The sequence below is a fragment of the Polyergus mexicanus genome, unplaced genomic scaffold (genome assembly GCF_030449975.1).
Source record: "Polyergus mexicanus isolate NDT 795.1 unplaced genomic scaffold, iyPolMexi1.0 SCAF_1, whole genome shotgun sequence".
In the NCBI taxonomy this organism is placed as follows: Eukaryota; Metazoa; Arthropoda; class Insecta; order Hymenoptera; family Formicidae; genus Polyergus; species Polyergus mexicanus.
Window position 1 is genome coordinate 4761543 of NW_027223321.1, and position 21310 is coordinate 4782852.

The window sequence follows — 21310 nt, forward strand, 5'->3', positions numbered from 1 at the left end:
TCCAGGCAATTTTGTAAAAAAGTCTATCAGAAATTTGTAAAATATATTTAATAATATTAAAACATAAAATTGAGAATTTATAAAATTATAAAATATTGAGAATCTATTGAAAATCGCCAAACAGTTCTCGAACATTTGGCGCGGGAATTAAAATCGTTATTGAAATGGACGCAATACAAAATATCGAGAATTAACATTTTCCCTTCAAAATCGCATAAAAATGGACGTTTAATATGATTATACGCAATCGAGCGAGATCTCCGATTGTTTCTATTGAGTTTTATATTTTATGTATATTCACACAGAGAATTTGTAAGACAAATGTTAAACAGGGTAATATATAATTGAGCAAATAATTTTATTGTTATCGTATATTTTACATTAATTATATAGTTATAATTTTTAGGCTTTTGGGGCAAAGAACATTAGGTTACGGTAACATTTCGTTTCTGAATAAAAATAAATGAATATTTCACACTTGTATCTATTTAGCAAAAAATAGCCATGCCATCATAACCAAGAAATTTGTTTACACGTTTCATTGATCTCAAACATCTGACATGAACATATTCAATATTTAAGGAGATTTAAGATTCAATAAGAAATGTTACAAAAAACAATTCTGAGATTAAAATGCATTGCACGATCGGTGCAACTTCGCTCTTTAACGAAGCTATCAGTTAATCAGGAAGAAAAATGCAACAAAATGCAAGCTTGGCAAATACATTCATATAATGGTTTAGAGGATTTAAAACTGTCTAATATCAGAATACCGGTAATCATGCAACCAACAGATGTTTTGATAAAGGTTGAAGCTGCTAGTGTAAATCCCATTGATGTTGCGATGACAAGTAGGTATTCTATTTCTGATTGTATGTTTTTTGTTCTGAAAGTGACATAAAATTTTAATTCAGCATATATAAAATTATAAAATAAAATATTACACTCTACATTTTTAGCCGTTTGTGTATAAATAAATATAACAAACATGTATATTTATAACATTAGAAGCTGTATAAAAATTGTTAAAAACTAATGCTATTATGTTTTAATAAATTTTACAATATAGTTTTAATTCACATTGTTTTTGCAATAAAAAAGGCTTATTTAATCTTATATAACTAATGGTTACAATAAAAGATCTAAATGTTACAATAAAAAATTATATATATTTTATTGTAGATGGTTATGGCACAACTCTTCTAAATTTAATGCGCAAAACGAAAAATTTAACTGGTGGAACATACAATGGATTAGACTTGCCATTGATATTAGGCAGAGATTTTGCAGGGGTGATTGTATCAAAGGGACATGGTGTTGGAGACAGGCTTGAATTAGGCAAGGAAGTTTGGGGAATAGTTCCAATAGAGCAACAGGGCTGTCATGCAAATTATGTTGTGGTTAATAGTAACTTAGTAAGATATATTTCAATTTTTAAGTATTATCTGACAAAAAACTTGCAATTACATGTTGATAATATTTGCATTGCATAATATATTTCTTTTTTTTACAAGGTAAGTCCACGCCCTTTGAATTTGTCTCATATAGAGGCTGCAAGTATTTTATTTGCTGGACTGACTGCATGGTCCGCACTATGGATTACAGGAGGACTATCTTATAAAACGGCGATGGTCACGAAATTAAATAGACGCGTTCTAGTTATAGGAGGTTCAGGTGGAGTCGGAACTTTGGCTATACAGCTACTCAAAGCTTGGAACATGCATGTAATTTTTTTATTACGCATATTGCATTAAAATTTGCAACATATAAATTTCAATTTATTTAGGTAATTAGCACGTGTAACAGTAATGCCATGGATATGCTACAGAGTTTAGGCGCCGATATCGTTATTGACTATAAGCAAGACGATGCCGACATAAAAATTATTTCAGAAGGACCGTAAGTTATTTCATATCAAACAAAAATCTATTGCGTTCATATATATATACGTAGTTATTATATATATATATATATATATATTACATTTGCAATTAGGTATGACATAATCTTAGATTGCGCCAATCAAGGGCCGGAACATGTCAGAATGAAAGGATATCCACACAGTACTTACATAGCATTAAATTCGCCACTATTGAAAAATACTGATCAACATGGACTAGTCATAGGAATGGCGAAGAATGTGCAAGATTTTTTAAAGTTTAATATTCCAAGGCAAGAAAATAAAAGCTGTGTAAAATGGGGATTCTTTATACCATCGCAGACGGGTATTAACGTCCTTCAAAAACTTGTGGAAAATAAAAAAGTATATATTATTGTCTAGAATTTTTTTAAATATATTTATTCTATTAATAATATTGCATATAATTTGATATTTTATATCCTGCAGATTGTACCTGTCGTTCAACAAGTGTATCCCTTTCAAGATTTGCCATTAGCATATGAAAAAATGCGGCAAGGTCATTTAAGAGGTAAACTAGTCATTGATATCAGATAGCACAACATGCGTCATTAAATTAAATAAATAGAGAAATATCTAATAAATATCTATTTTATAAAAATTGTATAATTTATTTATAACAAATAGTTGTATTTTACATGATGTTTGCAGTACTTGTTATATTTTTCACTTCTTGTGTCATCATATCAGTACCAAGAACTTTGTTCTTAACTTCCTCGCAACAGTTTCTTGCAAGTTCTGTCGCCCTTTCTGTACCTTTTTGCAAAATCTCATCCAAATAAGCAGGTTCTTTCATTAATCTTAATATATCCTTACGAATTGGAGACAATTTTTCTATCACTACATCCGCCAACACCAATTTGTATCTTAAAATGAGATAAAAAAAGAAAGCTTTAAGAATTTACATCCATAAACTTTAAACTTTACTCATCAAATAGTCTACTCCAGAAAGTTCGTGTATATTCGCACACGCGTATATATGTATAAAAAAATATAGCTGCCTCTTTTGTTCTAATAAAAATTATATAATACATTTATACTCACTGTCCTGTATTTAATTCTACGGCTTCTTGACATATTTCATCTGATGTCTTCCCAGTAAACAGAGAATGTATATTAATCAAATTAGTCACTCCTGGTCGTTTTTCCGGTTCATAAGTCACTTCAGATGTGAAATCGGTCTTAGCCTTCTTTATTTTTTCCAACAATACATCTGGTTCATCCAAGATGTTTAATCTGGACTTAGGATTTGTATGTGACTTTGACATTTTTAGCTCAGGCTCACATAAGGACTTGATCCTTTGGCTTGGACTATCTAAAAATATAAAAATTTGTTAGATGAAAGATCAGATTACAAAATCAGAATTAACTTGACTGAATATTGAAACTTACTATCTTAAAAGCTTACCGCTGATAAGGGGATCTGGTATTGGAAAGATTTGCCCAAACTTCTTGTTAAATGTACGTGCTATTTCTCGTGTAAACTGTATATGCTGAACTTGATCTTGTCCAACTGGAACATGCGTTGCTCTAAATAAAGAATCTTTATATATATAGTTGCAGCATATGTAAACATTATATATTTAATATCAAAATATTTACTTGTATAATAATATATCAGCTGCCTGTAGAACAGGATAAATGAACAAGTCTAGTCTGCTATTCTTTAAGGTTTGACTTTTTTCCTTGAATTGTGGTAAGTGCGCTAATCTTGGCATAGTTGTGATACTACTCAAAAACCACAATAATTCTGTATGCATAGGTATTTTAGATTGTTGAAACAAGATACTCTTTTCAAAGTCTATACCACAAGCCACCAATGTTGCAGTCATCAACAGAGTATTTTCCCTCAATTTTTTTGGATCCTGCAAAATCACATATCATTAACAGATTATCTTAATAATAATATAAGAATACTGGATTTGTGCTATATTTTTATACTTGTAACGAAGTTAGTGAATGTAAGTCTGCTATAAAGCACAGAACTTCTTCGCCTGTGTTCTGTAATTCTACCCATCTTTGAATAGCACCAAAATAATTGCCTAAATGCGCGCTTCCAGTGGGCTGAATTCCAGAAACTATCCTTTTTGGGTATTTAATCTGTGATGTCTACGAAGTAAAATATACATAGTAAAAATAATCTACAATCAATTTATCTTATTTGTGGTAATAGTTCATGAAATGCTTGAAACTAATAATTAATTACATATTCATTAAATCTCCAGAAAGTTAAATAAATCCTTTAAAAACACGTTTACTTCAGAAACAAATTGTGGTCAAGATGAAACATGATTGAACCTGATAGCTATATTCTTTTATCCTTTTAGGTTGCACTATTCGAGCTGTTTCCAAACGTACAGCATTCTTAAATATTTTCAGCATATTTCGAATAAATGTAAATGTCAAAATAATTAATCTTCCGAATGTAAGGTTAGATAAGGTAAATATATCGCGATAGTTCGACTTTATTGACACACGAGACACGTGACACGTGGGGTAGAGTAATTTTTACTTCTTTTGTCCTGATTGGTCAATTCAATACTACTTTACCCTACGGATAAGATTTTTGAACGTACCTTTAACAGCTGTGATGGATTTATCATATAAAAAGATATAGAATAAAGAATTTTGTTTGTAAAAATATATATATATATATATATATATATATATATATATATATAATATTTATATAATTAATAAATTATTTTATTAATATATTCTATTTATTAATATTTTATATATAATATTTTATCAAATTGTTCATAATTAATTTGTTTCAAAAAAAGAGTGCAATAAAAAAGAGCGGGTAGTATATATTATATTATATTCTCCTCCCCCTCATTCTGTACAAACTTCATATTTAATCGTGGAATGATCGCATTTTCTATTGTACATTGTACTAAATATAAATATTTGATTATTAAAGATCAATCATGGCTTCTACCGTGAAAATATTTGATATTACTACACCAAAAAAAAGCAGTCTTTCCTGTGCGATTTGCAAAATCATCAATTCCGAAAATATTCTGATTTATTCTAAATTTTGTGCGAGGATGCTCAAATGCCGGTAAATATCAATTATTAAAAAACATTATCGTTCTCCAAAAAAATAATATACAAAATTATGTTATGTTAACATATATTACAAAATAATATAATATCAGCATTTCTCGTAATTAAAGATATAAATTAAAAACAAAACTGCTGGCAATTAATTTTTTGAAACGAATTTCTATTATCTCAGAGGCCCTTCTCCTCTAGTATATTAGGTTGAACGGAAAGTTTGTATCATTTTTTTGGTCTTCATCTCTTAGTAAAAAAAGAGAACGAACTTTCCGTTCAACCCAATAGTTCGTTCCATAAGTTTGCGAATAACCGTCAATAGCCGAAAAAATACTTTTTGGTACATTTGAAATTAGTTATAAATTGTTTTATTTCAAAACCAATAGAGAGACAAATATCAGGGAAAGTGTGCGTCTTTTAATAAAAAGTACCGAAACAAAAGTTGTAGACAATTAAATTATCTTTCAAATTAGATTAAAGTGACTGTAGTTCGCTCCATAGGTTTTGGAATAAACCAGTTAATAACCAATTTCAAATATACCGAAAAGTGTTTTTTCGGCTATTGACGGTTATTCGCAAACCTATGGAACGAACAATTTCTTCGCGCTATATACGTATATACGTTGGATTTTAGAGAATTTCTTCAAGAAACTCCTCAAGCAATGGCAGCTCCGATAACTAATCGAAAAATACTCGAATCTGGTGGTTCTATCTACATTATCGTTATGAAAGAGTTTTTCGAAAGCCACGCTTTCCAAAATCATTGCGATAGATTGAATATACAGGTGGTACGTATTTGCGCAATCTGCAAAACAGAGAGAAAGAGAGAACGTTATATGTAAATCTCTTTAAAATAAATTTCTCGCAAAAAATAATCGATATTATTTGTCCTGATTTGTCCGACACAAATTATACAGATAGATCTATTAGAGCTCATTCCAACTTATGTTTATAAAGCGTGCCTACTTTATACCATGGAATATAAAGTGGCACCACAGTGGAATAAAGTCGGGCCGTACCTTGTCGAAGGACAGGATTTTCTTAGCTCGACAGGAAATGTCAATGCAGTAATGTTGAATATTAAAGAGATTCACGGTATAAAATTTGATTTTTGGTATTATAATCAGAAACTTTTAAGTTACTACAGTCTAATGTTAAATACATATGCTATCTATATTTTACTGATATATAGAGTCTTTTATATACGATATAGAGAACGATTTATTGTTAGATTTAAATCGAGATATTATAGTACAGAAATAATTTGTAGATAACAGCGCTCAACTTTTTATGAAAGCAGTAAATCTAAAAATACCATTTATAAGATTGACTAGGGCACGTTCTTTACAATGTGATTTACAGCCACCAGTACGTGTTTTACCAAGGTATTAAAATTATGAATATGATTAAACTATTGTATATTATAAAATCGCAACACTCTATGTCAGTTAATTAATCACTTAAATACAATTTTATAATTTCATAAATAGTATGAAAATGGCAAATGTGCTTCGCATATCAAAAACAATCAAGTGTCTGTTTAAAGATTATGAGGACTTGCGTGCATATTGGAAAAATATGGTAAATCTTCCACTCATCATGAAAACTAATTTCTCTTAAGATTATTAATCATACCAAATTTTTGTTTTCTTATTTATATTTCTCACTCTCTAAAACAAAAGTCAGTAATATCGAAAATAATTGATTTTTTTACAAATAACTCTGTAAATTATAAGAAATATTTTTTATGTGATTCTAGTATGGCTATATGTTACCAAACTACGAAGACGGATTCTTATTTTACGATATCGAATTCTTCTATTTTAAGTCAAACGTTTTCCTATATCCTGAAATGTGTTTAACCTCAGGACCTTTAGAAATTCTTCCATCTGTGATGGATCCACTGTCCAGAATCTACAAATTTATAGGAGATTTAAGAGAAAAAGTGGCTAAATTATGCGAACAGCAATTAGATATATATCTAAAAGTAAAAAAATAAGCTACATATATATCTTATAATATAGTATATCTCCATTTTTATCGAATCTTTTCAATCAAATTCTTATTTAATTCTCGCATTAATTTTTTTCTCTAATTCAGATTAATATATTTTTTCTTACATATAATTATATTTTAATTGCTGTTATGGTTACGCAATATGTATAAAAAAAAATATCAAATATTTCATTTTTTTTAGATATATTATAATTAGTAAATTTTTTTAAAATAATTTGTAAAAGATTCTAATATATATCTATTATTCTTAAATCAGAGAAATTAAATCAATATACACCGTCTATAGTTATATACCATATATATTATAGTTACACTATATTATTTAATATATAATTTATTTGGCAGACTATGTTTCAAACAGCGGATCTAGCTTGTACTCCAATATTACCAAGAGTTAGATTTCCAGCCTACGATACAGGATATGGCACACAATCGAGAAAAATTAGCACTGTGACGCCTTTGCTTCGAATGCCCGATACCTGTGATATTCCTACGAAACGGTCGCGATTATCATTATCGAGAACTGATGACTCCTTTACGTGTGCGACCGAAATTGACAATTTCGATTTGGATATAAAGCCGTGTTCCACAAGCAAATTTAATCGGCTAAAAACTGCTGGCAGCATTTCGACGTTATTATGCGATGTACATAATGATATGGTCAGCAAACCAATTGTACAGAAAGATGAAAGTAAATCGTGTTATTTTAAAACTGAGGAACAAAAATCTGAGAATAAATTTATCATGGTAAATATATTGCACATATATAAGAATTTTTCATATAATAATAAAACAGTGTTGAGAAAGATAATATTATGTTTAAGGAGCTGACAGACAAAGAAGAAAAGCCCGATAAACTAAGTCTAAAAGAGAAGCTGTCAAGGAATTTTTAAGAAAATATTATTGTGAATTACTCTTTCAATAATAGTTATTTATTATTATTCATTTCTCTCTTTTTAAAACAATTGATTTATATAAAAAGAGAAATATTCCTATAATAGAAGAATTAGCAGAAACAAGAAAAAAATCAATGCCCATTCAAAATAAATATACATAAATAATAAATTAGTTATTAGTTATAAATTAAAATTTCAAATTTTATAAGTTATAGATAATTTATCTTAGAACTCATAAACGAGAAACATAACGGTTTAAATTTTTCACATTAAAGTAGTTACAATTGTAAATTCGCATTAATTTATGAATAAATATTAAGTTTTAATATGTTTTACGATTTTTACATTCTTTTATTGTCTCCAGCAAAGCATGTCTGTCTCTCTCGAACTCGATACCAATTTCTATCAAATCATTATCCGTAAGCGTTAAAAATAAATCAATGTCCACCTAAAATAAGATAACAAAAAAATGAATCATGTATACAATTTAGAAATTATAGCAATGGATATCAAAATCAGATTAGAATTTAAATGGAAAGGAGAGTTAAATAATAAATTCACTATTCTATTAGATATAATTTTGCAAGAAACGATATTAGCACTTATTCGTTTTCCGATAAATTTGATGCATTCTGATATAGAAATAATACTTAGTTCCGATAAATTTGATGCACCCTGATACAGAAATAATACTTACTTCCTGTTCAAGAAATATAGGAATATGTTGACTTAGTCCAAAGCGTCTCAATATCATAATCATTTTCGTCTCCGACCAATTCAGAAGCATTCCTTTCGGTGGTGTTTTACAGCGCGGCGGTGTCGGAGTATTTTCGCCAAATACATTCTCCTCATTAACATCTGGAGGTACATGGGGTGATTTCAGAGGGCTAAATTCGGGTGTGAATCCGAGAGTAATATTAAGATCGCAAGAGAAATTCTTCGTATCAAAATCAATAGATCGTGCCGATTGAAATCTGCTATAATTTGTGTTTCTAAAAAAAAATAACATTATTTTTTAAGAAATGTTAATTTAATGGAAGAGAGATGTTCTAATTTCAATAAATAATTACTTAATTCATTATATTTGTTCTACCTTTTAAATACAACAGAAGGTGATTCAAATTCGCTCGTCGTGTAATATTTTTCCATTGTCTTCTTGCTTTCATCTTTATTCTGAAAAACGACGTCCGATTTTTTTGTAAGATCGTTCTTTTCAAAGCAAACAGCATTCGGGGATAGCACGAATATGTCGTACGTTAAGTTTGGTGATATTAAATCTTGCTCATCGAATTCTGTAGGTACAGATAAATGCAACTTTTTGTGTTTTTTATTTTTATTTTTTGAAATCAGCTTAGAATCTTTCGTCGTATCGTCGATATTCTGTTCTATAATTTGGATATTATCTGATGTATCGTTCCAATAATCATCCATCGCAGAATCTGTGTTCACCAAAGCGGCTATCTCCGGTATCGTAGAATATTTCATCATAAGGCGAGTATATTCATCTGCGCTCAATACAAATTTATTCTTTTTAACTACAATTTTTATGTTTTCTGTATTTGAAATAAATAAATGATAAGAAAAAGAAGAGAACAAGTATAAAAGTATGTATCTAATAAAAACAAATCATATTTCTTTTGTATAACTTAAAATTTTGCAATATAAAAGCGATCAACATTCTGTTGGATCTTCATCTAAATTACTAGAAAATTTTCTTACTATCAGTCGAAAGCGGCATGCCTAATTCCAACAATCTAAAAAAGAGTTCCTTATCGTTTTTCATGGCAGCAATACATAATGGAGTAATGTCATCATTAGCCGCGCTCACTAAAGCGTCCGGACAAGCATTGTACACTGTTTCGAACATCTCCTTGTTAATCGCAACAGCTAATCCGAGAACTGACATACCTATAATAATTAATTGTAAATCAATAAGTAAATAAAAGATTTCGTTTCATTCGTTTAAAGACGTTGTAATATTATATAGTTTCTAATTTCGAAATTATTATATAATTACGTAACATATATAGTTTTTGTAATTTTTTTGAAACGATCATAAAGTTTTATAACGTTTGAAAATTTTTATGTATAAGCATTCTCTAAAATCGTTATTTTGATAACGAAAATTAATTTATGGCGAACGATTGTGATTGTTTATTTACCGAGATAAGTCACTTTGTCAACTTCGATGTCCTTCTCTAAAAGTAATTTTACAGTGTTAATATTTCCGTTACGAATTGCTTGCATCAGCGGGGTCCAGCCAAATTTATTTTTTCTATCAATAACATGACAGCTTTCCTTCTGGTTCAAAATTTCCTTCACGATTCGGAAACAATCATTCGCTGCGCTTACATGTAGCAAATTTTCATCATAATTATTTACAGTATTCAAGGAGTATCCTTTAAGTAAATTATTTTATATTTTACTTATTTTTATAATATATAATAATAAAATATTTACACATATAATGTGCGTTTTTTACAAATTTTAATAAGACGCATATATTTATGTATGCTAAAATGAATGCCTAATCTTTTTGCGAAATAAAAGACTCATATAGTTTAAGCATCAATTATTAAATACAACAATTATTTTACGTCATTTAGTCAATTCATATATTCGAAAAAAATACTATTACCTTGCTTCTGCATCGCCGCAATCACTTGTGTTTCGACAGTTTCTTTGACATCGTCGTGCGATTTTTTTCTCCACATTATCTCTATTCTGACTTATATATATATATTAAATTTATCAAAATTTATTCACATCATTTAGTAAATCTCTCTAATGTTTTAATATTTTTCATTATATCATTACTCATATATTTTGTAATCACTCACATTAAAATTTGTCTATTTTTATGTTTACTTACATTAAACTGATGATTACAATTCTTATACGTGTGGGAATAAACAGTTCTGACTTTCATATAATATGATACTAGTGTCTCGGCTATATTAACATTTACTTAGATTATATATATATATATAAAAGAAATATATTTATGTATGCTGTATATGTGTTCGTGCGTATATATGCGTACGCGCATATATATATATATATATATATATATATATATATATATATATATATATATATGCATATAATAATGTGTATTATAAATAATTAATAAATAAATTATAAATAAATTATAAATATATAATTTATAATTTATAAAAAAATATATTATAAATAAATAAGAAATAATTGATCTATTATAGTAAATGTTTCCTTTTTTTCAAACAGATACAGTTTATCAGGTAATGCATTTTTTAATCTATAAATATCATCCCATATTAATTTAAGAGCATTTGTACTAAATGTAAAATATAAAGACAAAAAATTTGCAACAAATATTAAATAATATATTTTTGTATATATGTTTTCTGTGGCTTTTTATTTTCAGAAAAAAGCGCTTTTGCACGACGAATGCATTAATTAGGGACATAGTAATTAGAGAAAATAATAATGAAATGCGTGACTATTTAGATTCCATCCTCTTTGAATTATTATTGATAGAAACATACGATTAATCCTACCAAATGATAAGAGATACAACTTTTTATCTGTGTGTGAATTACATAATCTTTTTAATCTCTCAAGAGACAAATTATGAAAAATAAATCCGAATAAGGACACACATGACCCAACATTTCCGCTTCCATATACAGCTGTGGAGCTAGAAGCCAAGTGACAAGTGACAAGGTCCTACCGGTTATGTTGTCTGTCATAGCTCACGAGGATCCCTCTAACGGTGTTCGTCCTAAACAGAGATTCATCGGATATGCTGGAATGTATTCAAAAATTCTACTTGTGGGATAAAGTAGCTTTTAATTGACCAATCAGAGCAAAAGGAGCAAAGATTTCTTTGTCCTGATTGGTCAATTCAATGCTACTCTACTTCATGAGTAAAATTTTCGAACGCACCCCTGGATATCCGCTCCGAGATATGTTACGTATTGGATGCATTGCATCGCATTAGGGTTAACTGTGATTCTGTCGTGCACCGCTGCCAAGGTACATACATCGTCGACGGGAGAGTCGATACTGCGACAGCGGCGAGGACACAGTTGTGGGAATCCACAAAGTTGCCCAATAATCTCCGGAGAATTGTTCGCTGTTTGCTCTTCTCGTTTTACATCCCTTCCTTTCTAGTTACGCGAGAATTGCTTGACCTATAAAAATTACGCTTTCAACAGATACGAATTTTTTTTACACACATACGCGTTCTTCTAATAAATTGCAAATTCGCGAGATTTATTCTTTGAGACCACTCGTCTCGGCTGCGTTCTGGTACAAAATAATGTCACTTGATGTATAGAAGCAAATGTGCAAAAGTATATGTCTCGATTATGACACTTGTTTGCATTTTATATCGAAACTTTTATAATTCCGACGATAAATGCAATTTTTGGCGTTAACTTACATTAGATGTTTCTGAATCAGATTGTATCAGAAATCTTAATGTCCTTCAGATTGAACAAATTTCTTTAACATTTCATCCACAGGAGGAGGAGAAGATCTTATAATGTATCGTTTCTGAAAAAGACGATTAACAATGACTGAAAACAAATTATCATAATGCAATTTTATCCATGAACTAAGGTACATATTTCATATGGGAAGATTCTTTTTATATGCTGTGCAAATATGAATCTTGAAATATTTAAAATTCTTTTCAGATTTACTTTTTCTTCCATTATGTTGGTTATGCAATTATTTAGTTCAATTAGAAATTATTCAACCTCAATAAATATATCCATTAATGGTCAACAAATATATATTTTGGATATATTTTTTATAAAGGCATAAATACAAAATGATGATAGTTTAGTGATGTGCCTTTATCTTCGGTATTTCAACTTTATTATGACGGTAAATATTACAATAAATTTGATTATGTTTAATCTTCATAAGCAATAAAAATGTTTTCAAAGAATCTAATATTTGCCATAAAGTTGTTCATTTGTTTTCATTTGTTTATCAATTTGTTTATTTTTTTTTTTGCTTCTACAGGAATCATCTTGACATTTTGAAGAAAAATTATATCTGATAAAAATATAAACTTTTCAAAGGTGTGAGTACATATATATAAAGATGGATAGCTCAGAATATGAAATGGTCAGAAACATGACTCTTCTCTTCTTCTTTGAACGACTGATGGACAAGGGTGGTCCACGTACATTGCATGACCTAAGCTGTCAGTTTGGAGCAAAAGGATTCACGAAGGAAATGCGTCAGATAGCAGGAGGATCGCAAAGTGGCCTTAAGAAATTTCTAGCACAATATCCGGCACTATTTTTAATCGACGGCGATTACGTGTCTGTTAATACGTTTCAACCGGTTGTGGAGGAGGAGAGCGGAAATAAATCCGGTAAACGTGATTATGCCCGCGAGGCCGTAGAATACTTTACGAATAAATTATTGCAATACGGAGTAGGCACTGAAGTCCCTATCAAAAGTCTGTTAGGTCATCGATCACAAGCCTCACCAGAGGTTAGGCATATATCTGGTCAACATTATAAAGAATTTCGCGATTTTCTTTTGAAGTATCCTGATGCATTTGTAATCAGCGAGGATAACGTAATATTGAAACAATATGAAGGTATGAAACCAGAACCTTTTCATGAATTGGAGCCAGATATCCCCATAGATCCAGATGTTACAGCCAAGCTGTTAGACTTTTTCTGTATATGCATTGAACGGAAAGGCTCAATTCTTATAGATCAACTATTTAATATGGTCAATGAGAAATTCTCGCATGAAAATTGGACAAGTATATTTAAAACGCCACAGGATTTGTCTACTTTTATAAAAATGTTCCCGGATGCTTTTCAAGTGCAAACCAATCTAGTGACATTAATAGGTCGACCGAAATCTTCTGTGACAGAGCCCGCGGTCACGAAAACGAAAACTACGAGTGGCAATCAGCGCAACAGCGTGATTCACACCAATAACGCAGTACCGATCGTTTCACCGAGCAAGATTCAATTCTCTCAACCGCTTTCAAATCAATCAGAGAATATCTGTAATAATGCAACGCTTCAATCTAATTCCGTGCAAAACGCGTTCACATTGCCTGTCGAGAGCAATAATAATAACTCGCCACCCGTTAGTTTGCAACAGCAGAGTCTTAAGCAAAGATTCAATACAATCGTTATGAGAACTCTGGCGGATAATACAGAGCGGGATCGCAGTTTACAAACCGCCCAGATGGGCGATGCATGGAAACTGAAAGTGTTACAACAGACTAGAGTGATAGCAACACCACGGGAAAGTCTGCAAGTTATAGAGGATATAATAAATCCTCGGAAGCCTCCTCCCGATGGTAAAGTGATCGTGTCTTTTGATTGCGAAGGCATAAACCTTGGTGTCAAGGGACAATTGACACTTGTACAAATTGGTACAATAAGCGGTCAAGCATATGTATTTGATTTATTCACATGTCCGAATCTTGTTCAAGCAGGAGGTCTTCAGAAATTGTTAGAACATCCTTATGTTATTAAGGTAACGAAAATATTATTAAAGTGATAATATAAAGAAAGATATATATCGTATAATATTAGCTCAAGCACATAAAATTGTACTTACTTTTATAGGTGATTCACGATTGTAGAAATGATAGTGTCAATTTGTACAATCAGTTTAAGATAACATTGACGAACGTTTTTGATACACAGGTAATGTTAATGTTTCTCGTTTTTTTCCAAATTAACATTAATATATTGTTACAAATGAAATATGTAATAATAGGAAATAAATATCTTGTATTAGGCGGCGCATGCAGTGCTTCAGTTCCAAGAAACAGGAAAACCTGTATACAAAGTTAAAAATGTTAATCTGAACACTTTGTGCGATCATTACGGTGCTCCGTGTAATCCGCTTAAGGAACAGTTGAAAAATATTTATCGTAAAGATCAACGCTATTGGTCCCGGCGGCCCATGACGCGAGACATGCTGATTTACGCGAGCAGCGATGTTTTGAGCCTTGTACCTCAAGTTTACAATGCCATGTCTAGGTATAGTTTTATTTGCTACTATCTTGAATAATCAAATTTTATAGATCTAATAACAGCAAATTTCATATAGGATTTCTCTAATAACAATTTCTGTATATTATTAACAGACTTATAAGGCCGGAAGTACAAGATCTTTTTGCAGAGTTATGCGAAGAACAAATTCAAATGCATATAAGACCAGCAGATGTAAAAGCGCGTAAGAAACAGCGAAAAGTGGAGACTGAAGTAGCAGATCTAAAAAAAAGAATGGAAGAAGCGACATGTAAAAATATTGTATTAAGTAACCGCGAGATTCGGCTTCTCCGTTATTTGGATCTTACCGAGGATGAAAAAGAAAAACTTAAAGGGAGTTACAAAGTTGCGAGAAAACTGGAAAAATTAGAGAATATGGGTCAGGATAAAATTGACAGTAGCGATGATGATGATGATGATAAGACGGACGATCCTGAATATCAGAGTTTGGAAAGTTACACATCAGAAAATTCTCATTCTGGTATATAAAATTACTACATCAATATATACATATATATAATCACTTTGTGTTTCACATTTCAATTAAAATAAAAATTATTGATTTAAACAAGGATTGTTTCTCGTTAATGAGGTTTATTTTGCGTAATGAGTTTAATGATTTTGAAATCAATTTTTCTAGGTGGTATATTATCCCCGCGAAATGTTGACACTCCAAGCTTAACCGAGTCGATGCAAATGATGGATGAAATACTATCAGATGGGCGGATGGATAAATTGGAAAAGATAGAAAAATTGGAGGCTATATTATCAGCTGTTACCAGCTGCACGACTGATCAGCTTTCTGCCAATAGTGCTGATGCATCACCTACCAAATGCATATGCATGTGTCAAAGTGACAATCCGCGGACAGATCGCCAAGCTGCTGGAACTAGTGTGGCTTGTCAAACACTTAGTACAGGTGATATAGTAATTACTAGAATTTTTGTCAGTGAGGAGGAAAAAGAGAGAGTAAGGTTACAGAATTCGCCAAAAAAGTAGATATTACAGCTGCTGTGAAAGTAGTAGAAAAGTTGCCATTTATAGGTTTTTTATAAAAGGGAATGAATGCATAAAAGAAAAAAAGTAGTTAAAATTTATCTATTTTATGTAATATAATAAGATTCATATATAGAGAGCAGAACTAGCAAAATTTATAAAACATATGCTTTCTAGCATCTCTGCCCCTTTAAAAAGTGTCTTAAATGAAATAAGCCTTGTTATATACGCCTTTTCAAATCTGATAGTGGAATATCAGATTTTTGAAAAAAGGTTATTAATTTTTTATATAAGGATATCGTTTAGTCAGTAGTTCTGCCTACAGATTATCTTTCTTTTACAAGCATTTAAGAAAGACCGAATCATGTTTAATGACAAGGCTTTTAATAGCCGCACATGTGATTTTTAACAAATTACAAATTGTGGCATTTTACGTTTGATTCGAAATTAAATGATTAAAAGATATATAAAAAAGTGCTATTTCTTTTTAGGCAAATATATATATATTTTGACAGAAGAATTGTCATACAATTTATATAAGCATGATGATTGCTGATGCTTTTAACAGCGTTGCGAGAAATTAACGGGGTGCATATCATGCCCTAAAAATTTTTTTATGTGAAGTACTGCATTAAAATCGCTGATTTTTTAGAGTTTTGTACGGGCCTACTTTGCATTACTTGTTTAAAAAAACGAATCACCGGCAGTAATAAAGCATAACAGCGACTTATTTAACAAGCAAATGCTTGTTCCATACAGAATGTAAATTTGTGCATGCAAGATAAATTTATATAGATCTCTTCTTCCTTACATCGATTCTACTTACAGATACAACTTATTTTCGTATATATATAGCTATATACACAAGTGCCAATTTAATATAGAATATGTACAGTAAATTGATTAACAAATAGATACATTTTATATTTCTATATAATTGTGTGCTTGATGAATAATTATGCTTGCACTTTTAATAAGAGATTATAATTTAATAGCATTAAATAAAATCTACACATTATTCATCATGCGGTATCACAAAAATCTGCTTTCATATTCTTATAATAGCTTATTAATAATTCTTATACAGCATATCATTAATATATGAACTGCCAGATGAACTGTCTGATAAAATGACAATTGGAAGAGACTTATGTAATTCATTACCACAAATTGAAAGTGTTTTTAGTGCAATACTTTACACATGCGAAAATAATATATGTTTATATAATATACATATCAATCGCACGTACCATCTTTTTTAATATTAAAAATATATTATGGAAATATATAGCCAAAAGGGAAAGTAACATAAATGAATCATCAATGAATCATTCTCATTATTGTATTTATCAATAGAGGGAGTCAGACTCAAGTAGTATCAAATTATTCAATTAAAAATATGTTAAAAATTATTACAATATATATCTGGACAATCTACATAAATTTTTATATAATCAAAACACTGACGATATATATCAGCAATATCTTTTACAATCTTAAAATTTTTAAGAATATAAGATCAGTACATAGGACGTTTCTTAATATTTTAATTATTATATTTCTCGTTATAATTGAAAAAGCAAAATAATAAGAAAAGATAATTATATAAGAACTTTGTTTTATGGAATTCATAACTGCATTGTTATTAGAAAGTGCAATTTAGTGCATTAAGCGTGTATAAAAATATTATATTTGATATTCAAATTATTATTCCGGCAGCTTTATTTATGCGCGTTATAATATTATTTTATATTGGCATAGTCTTGATCACATTATGAATGCTATTCGATATACGGGAACTTTATGGAAATGGCAACATCATATACACATACAACATTGCGCTATATGTAAATTATATTTGTAAAACAATCTATGTAAAATATCTTTATATAGATTTGGGTTTAATTTTACTCATATTATCCATCTGTGTTTAGATATACTTTAAATTCTTTTTTAATTTCTAGTAATTTATATCATAACACAAATTTTTATAAATATATAATACAGAACATTATATAATTATTATATATTTATAAAACAAATTTTTTCTGTATATCGACAATCATCTATACTTTTGTCCTTTGCATTCATATTTTGATTTTGAAATAATGCGCATATTCTATAGAATCATTAAATTCAATTAATTATTGTTAACTTAAATTTTTCGCTATTTGTTAAGATCTAGACAGTGTGTAAAAGAATATATCTTCTTTCTCTACTGCAAAACTTAGTCCAATTTGAATCAGATGAGTGCAACGGATTGACAGAAAGAAGTGTACAGTATTTGTTTGGTGATAATATAATTTGCAAGTTTATTAATTGATTTATTATTTTATTAATATCTGAGATTTTCGGAAAAGAAAATGTTTTAATGTTATTCTATATTTATTACTACATATTTTCCTTTCTAATTATCTGAGTGATTTAATGTTATGGGCAATATTTTAAGGATGGATCATCTGAATTATTTTATGATGCATTTATATCAAATTATATAATAATTATATTAAAAGCAAGAAACATCACAAAAATATTTATACGAAAGAATACTGATTCACATAATTATTAACAATGACTAATTTGTTGCATATTGATGCAAAATAAAATCTAAAACAAATGTACGTAATAAAGAGAATATTACAAAAAACATAAATATCTATTTTTTCATATATTGGCGTCGCGACGCTACCGCGTCGCTTGATATTACTTTTCCTTTACATTTTAATTTATACATCTACATATTTACAAATAGATTGAAAAAGATAAATTCTTTTTTTCTCCTTTTTATCATGTAGATACTGTGTTTAAAAAAATATATAAATATAAAAAAGAAATATTTAAAAAATATTGTAATAGAAATAATAATATAATATAAAAATTATATATATACCCAGTCAGCCAAGTCTGTTCTAACAGATATTGCCAAGTGCTTGCTACAAATTATTGTCAGCAAAAAGGCTACAAATTTGGTACAAGAGTTGTTATTACCGATTAAGCTGGCAGATTGCCGGCAAGAATCAAGCAAAGCTTGCTAACATAACTACACAGCAAATTGGCGGCAGAAACCGAGCAAAGCTTGCTGACATGACTGACATCAGATTGTCGGCAAAAACTGAGCAAGATCTAGAGTGCGCAATCTGATGGCAAATTGGCAGCAAAAACCGAACAAAATCTGCAGCTTATTACAAAGTATTATAAAATAGTTCAGTCGCTTATCGCTATGCGGCGCGTTATTCATTATCTATACCCGTATTCAAATTCTTGTCATGAGTGTATATAAAGCCTACAAAATGCTAATAATATTATAATATATATATTTCTATCAGTTCAATTTTTGACATAATTCTTATACAGGAAATTCAGATATTGAATTGATTTTTGGCAAATCGGACAGATAATTGTTCGATTTTCACTTATTCAAACAATTTCTGTCCAAAAAGATCTTTAATTTTATAAATTAAGTTATTTGAATTTACCTATATGTTTTAACATATTAATATATGATTTTATATAATGTCTAATTATCTAATGGTCATTTTATGACCAAAACTTATCATCATTTTGTTACTTAGGATTAAGGCTTTAAATCTACTTTAATATATACTTTTATATGAATGGCCAAAAGCTGCAGAATTTGTTCGGTTTTTGCTGACAATCTGCTGTCAGATTGTCTTGCGCAGATCTTGGTCGATTTTTGCCATCAATTTGACGTCAAATCATGTCAAGCTTTGCTCGGTTTTTGCCGTCAATTTGCTGTCAGGTTATGTCAACAAGCTTTGTCACCAAAACACAAGCTTAATGCGGACACAGATGGCACTGGATTTGTTACCAAGTTTTGAGCGAATTTGATGCCAATTTGGCAACAATTTGTTATCAAATTGCTTACTGGGTATATATATAGGCTCGAGTTTTTATCATACAAGAAAAATGTGGATCTTTAATACATATATAAAATATATAAAATAATTATAATAATAATGTAAAATATTATTTGTCAAAGAGAAAAATTATAAAGTAAATTAAAATCTATCATGTGATTGGAATCAAAATATTATCTCCAGATATTAAGATAAAAATGGCATGAAAATTTCTTTACACTCTGTTTTTATTAGGTTAGACAAAATTTATATTCTAATGGCGACTCAAAAAGAATATGTTCAGTGACGGGAATGCGAAAAGTAATGTCGTAAAAAACGATGACATACCTGGCAAAATGTACATACCTGATTATGCATTACACTTTCGTTGCATTTCTACGGGAAAACAATGGCGCGAAGAAGATCCGCGAGGAGAGGAATTCGCGGAGACACACACACACACACACAAAAACGGATCGACGACACTGAAAATCGATATAAAAATAATTAATATAACAATAATCGTACACGCGCGTTTAATACACGTTACAACGGACGCGCACCGACACTTTGCAAGAGACAGTCGCGATAATTTTTTTGCGAGAGAATCCGAGAAACGCGAAGCAACTCGCGGACGCGATTTTGCCGCGGCGCGATTGATCGTTGGCAATTTGAAATTGTCGGCCATCTTGTTATTGCTATGATTCTCGAAATATCGAAGAAATAAGCGCGTACTTCAGCGCTGACATCAATTTTTTTTCATCTACAAATTATTTCATTATTTCTCTTACCCTTTGTTAACAAATTATTTTTATCGAACAGAAAAGTAAGAAAATGATTGTTCTCAATAGTTTAATTATTAAAAAAAAAAAAAAAACGGTATACACATGGGATCACTAAAATATGAATAATATATGAATAATATATATTGGTAATATAAATAAAATATTTATTACACGATTCATAATTAATATGAATAATATATGTTTAAGCTCCGAAATATCCATAAATTCATGTATTAAGATATTGCGATAGCTCTATGTATACATATTCGAAAATATACGCACCTGATTGAGCATAGACACTTTCGTTGCATTCTAACGAGAAAACGATGGCGCGAAGTTTCCGAGGAAAGAATTTCGGATTACGAGTACGCGGACGCGGATTATCGTTACTGAAATCGCAACATTAATATATAATATACTCGTGTCTAATACGAGATGCAATGGCGATAAATTTTCGCGAGAAAATTCACTTTTAAACGGTAATAATCGCGAGAAACACGGAGCACGTCCGACGCGTGTCTACGTCTACGGTTTGCTGCGATACGTTCACGTCTTGAAACTGTCGACTTAGATATTTCGAAAATCGCAATATCGAAATTGTTCAAAATACGTAATTACATACATAATTTGAAACGATAATAATAAATAAATAATTTAAACACTATTTTTATAACTTAGATAATTTATAGCTAAATCAATTGTTATTTATATTAGCTATGTTATTTGTATCATTGAATATTGGATAATA

General features: G+C 29.9%; 4 protein-coding genes and 1 long non-coding RNA gene across 7 annotated transcripts; 3 read left to right on the forward strand and 2 right to left on the reverse strand.

Annotated features, from left to right (window-relative positions):
• The first annotated feature begins 506 nt into the window (after positions 1-506).
• Positions 507-2911, forward strand: LOC138932612 (reticulon-4-interacting protein 1, mitochondrial). Its single transcript, XM_070294622.1, has 6 exons — positions 507-851; positions 1183-1415; positions 1515-1724; positions 1787-1899; positions 1996-2263; positions 2348-2911. Exons 1-6 carry the CDS (start codon positions 605-607, stop codon positions 2453-2455), a joined length of 1179 nt encoding a protein of 392 aa, XP_070150723.1. The 5' UTR covers positions 507-604; the 3' UTR covers positions 2456-2911.
• On the reverse strand, positions 2492-10607 carry Trprs-m (Tryptophanyl-tRNA synthetase, mitochondrial). Its single transcript, XM_070294636.1, has 10 exons — positions 10532-10607; positions 10056-10292; positions 9613-9801; positions 8987-9398; positions 8591-8885; positions 3860-4027; positions 3521-3783; positions 3327-3448; positions 2963-3233; positions 2492-2784 (listed from the first exon to the last, which is right to left on the reverse strand). Exons 1-10 carry the CDS (start codon positions 10605-10607, stop codon positions 2553-2555), a joined length of 2265 nt encoding a protein of 754 aa, XP_070150737.1. The 3' UTR covers positions 2492-2552.
• On the forward strand, positions 4852-7905 carry LOC138938316 (uncharacterized protein C18orf63-like). Its single transcript, XM_070305209.1, has 8 exons — positions 4852-4985; positions 5616-5769; positions 5899-6076; positions 6252-6366; positions 6472-6562; positions 6741-6968; positions 7343-7744; positions 7822-7905. The coding sequence occupies exons 1-8, from the start codon at positions 4852-4854 to the stop codon at positions 7888-7890; spliced, it is 1371 nt and encodes a 456-aa protein (XP_070161310.1). The 3' UTR covers positions 7891-7905.
• An 805-nt stretch (positions 10608-11412) lies between the features above and the next one.
• On the reverse strand, positions 11413-20403 carry LOC138932641 (uncharacterized). The gene is made up of 4 exons (XR_011446803.1): positions 20144-20403; positions 12320-12432; positions 11821-12068; positions 11413-11656 (listed from the first exon to the last, which is right to left on the reverse strand). It is a non-coding gene; the product is annotated as an uncharacterized lncRNA (long non-coding RNA).
• Egl (Egl_like_exo domain-containing protein) lies at positions 11830-18548 on the forward strand. Of its 3 annotated transcripts, none has more exons than XM_070294648.1 (8): positions 11830-11910; positions 12402-12498; positions 12576-12768; positions 12910-14400; positions 14493-14573; positions 14668-14912; positions 15020-15405; positions 15565-18548. In XM_070294648.1, exons 4-8 carry the CDS (start codon positions 12991-12993, stop codon positions 15921-15923), a joined length of 2481 nt encoding a protein of 826 aa, XP_070150749.1. In that variant the 5' UTR covers positions 11830-11910; positions 12402-12498; positions 12576-12768; positions 12910-12990; the 3' UTR covers positions 15924-18548. The 3 variants fall into 3 exon arrangements, with proteins under 3 accessions (XP_070150749.1, XP_070150764.1, XP_070150757.1); XM_070294663.1 differs by having other exon boundaries at positions 12969-14400; XM_070294656.1 differs by having other exon boundaries at positions 11872-12005.
• Positions 20404-21310: the final 907 nt, after the last annotated feature.

What these genes read in the sequence shown, in the direction of transcription:
- LOC138932612 (XM_070294622.1), top strand. Translation starts at nt 605, where the DNA reads ATGTTACAAAAAACAATTCTGAGATTAAAATGCATTGCACGATCGGTG. An exon ending in CATTGATGTTGCGATGACAA is followed by an intron (nt 852 to 1,182) that starts GTAGGTATTCTA and finishes ATTTTATTGTAG; the next exon opens with ATGGTTATGGCACAACTCTT. An exon ending in TTGTGGTTAATAGTAACTTA is followed by an intron (nt 1,416 to 1,514) that starts GTAAGATATATT and finishes TTTTTTTACAAG; the next exon opens with GTAAGTCCACGCCCTTTGAA.
- LOC138938316 (XM_070305209.1), top strand. Translation starts at nt 4,852, where the DNA reads ATGGCTTCTACCGTGAAAATATTTGATATTACTACACCAAAAAAAAGC. An exon ending in GAATATTAAAGAGATTCACG is followed by an intron (nt 6,077 to 6,251) that starts GTATAAAATTTG and finishes AATAATTTGTAG; the next exon opens with ATAACAGCGCTCAACTTTTT. An exon ending in CTGAGAATAAATTTATCATG is followed by an intron (nt 7,745 to 7,821) that starts GTAAATATATTG and finishes ATTATGTTTAAG; the next exon opens with GAGCTGACAGACAAAGAAGA.
- Trprs-m (XM_070294636.1), bottom strand. Translation starts at nt 10,607, where the DNA reads ATGTGGAGAAAAAAATCGCACGACGATGTCAAAGAAACTGTCGAAACA. An exon ending in CATGCCGCTTTCGACTGATA is followed by an intron (nt 9,399 to 9,612) that starts GTAAGAAAATTT and finishes TATTGAGCGCAG; the next exon opens with ATGAATATACTCGCCTTATG. An exon ending in CCTTCTGTTGTATTTAAAAG is followed by an intron (nt 8,886 to 8,986) that starts GTAGAACAAATA and finishes ATTTTTTTTTAG; the next exon opens with AAACACAAATTATAGCAGAT.
- Egl (XM_070294648.1), top strand. Translation starts at nt 12,991, where the DNA reads ATGGATAGCTCAGAATATGAAATGGTCAGAAACATGACTCTTCTCTTC. An exon ending in AACATCCTTATGTTATTAAG is followed by an intron (nt 14,401 to 14,492) that starts GTAACGAAAATA and finishes TTACTTTTATAG; the next exon opens with GTGATTCACGATTGTAGAAA. An exon ending in ATCAGAAAATTCTCATTCTG is followed by an intron (nt 15,406 to 15,564) that starts GTATATAAAATT and finishes CAATTTTTCTAG; the next exon opens with GTGGTATATTATCCCCGCGA.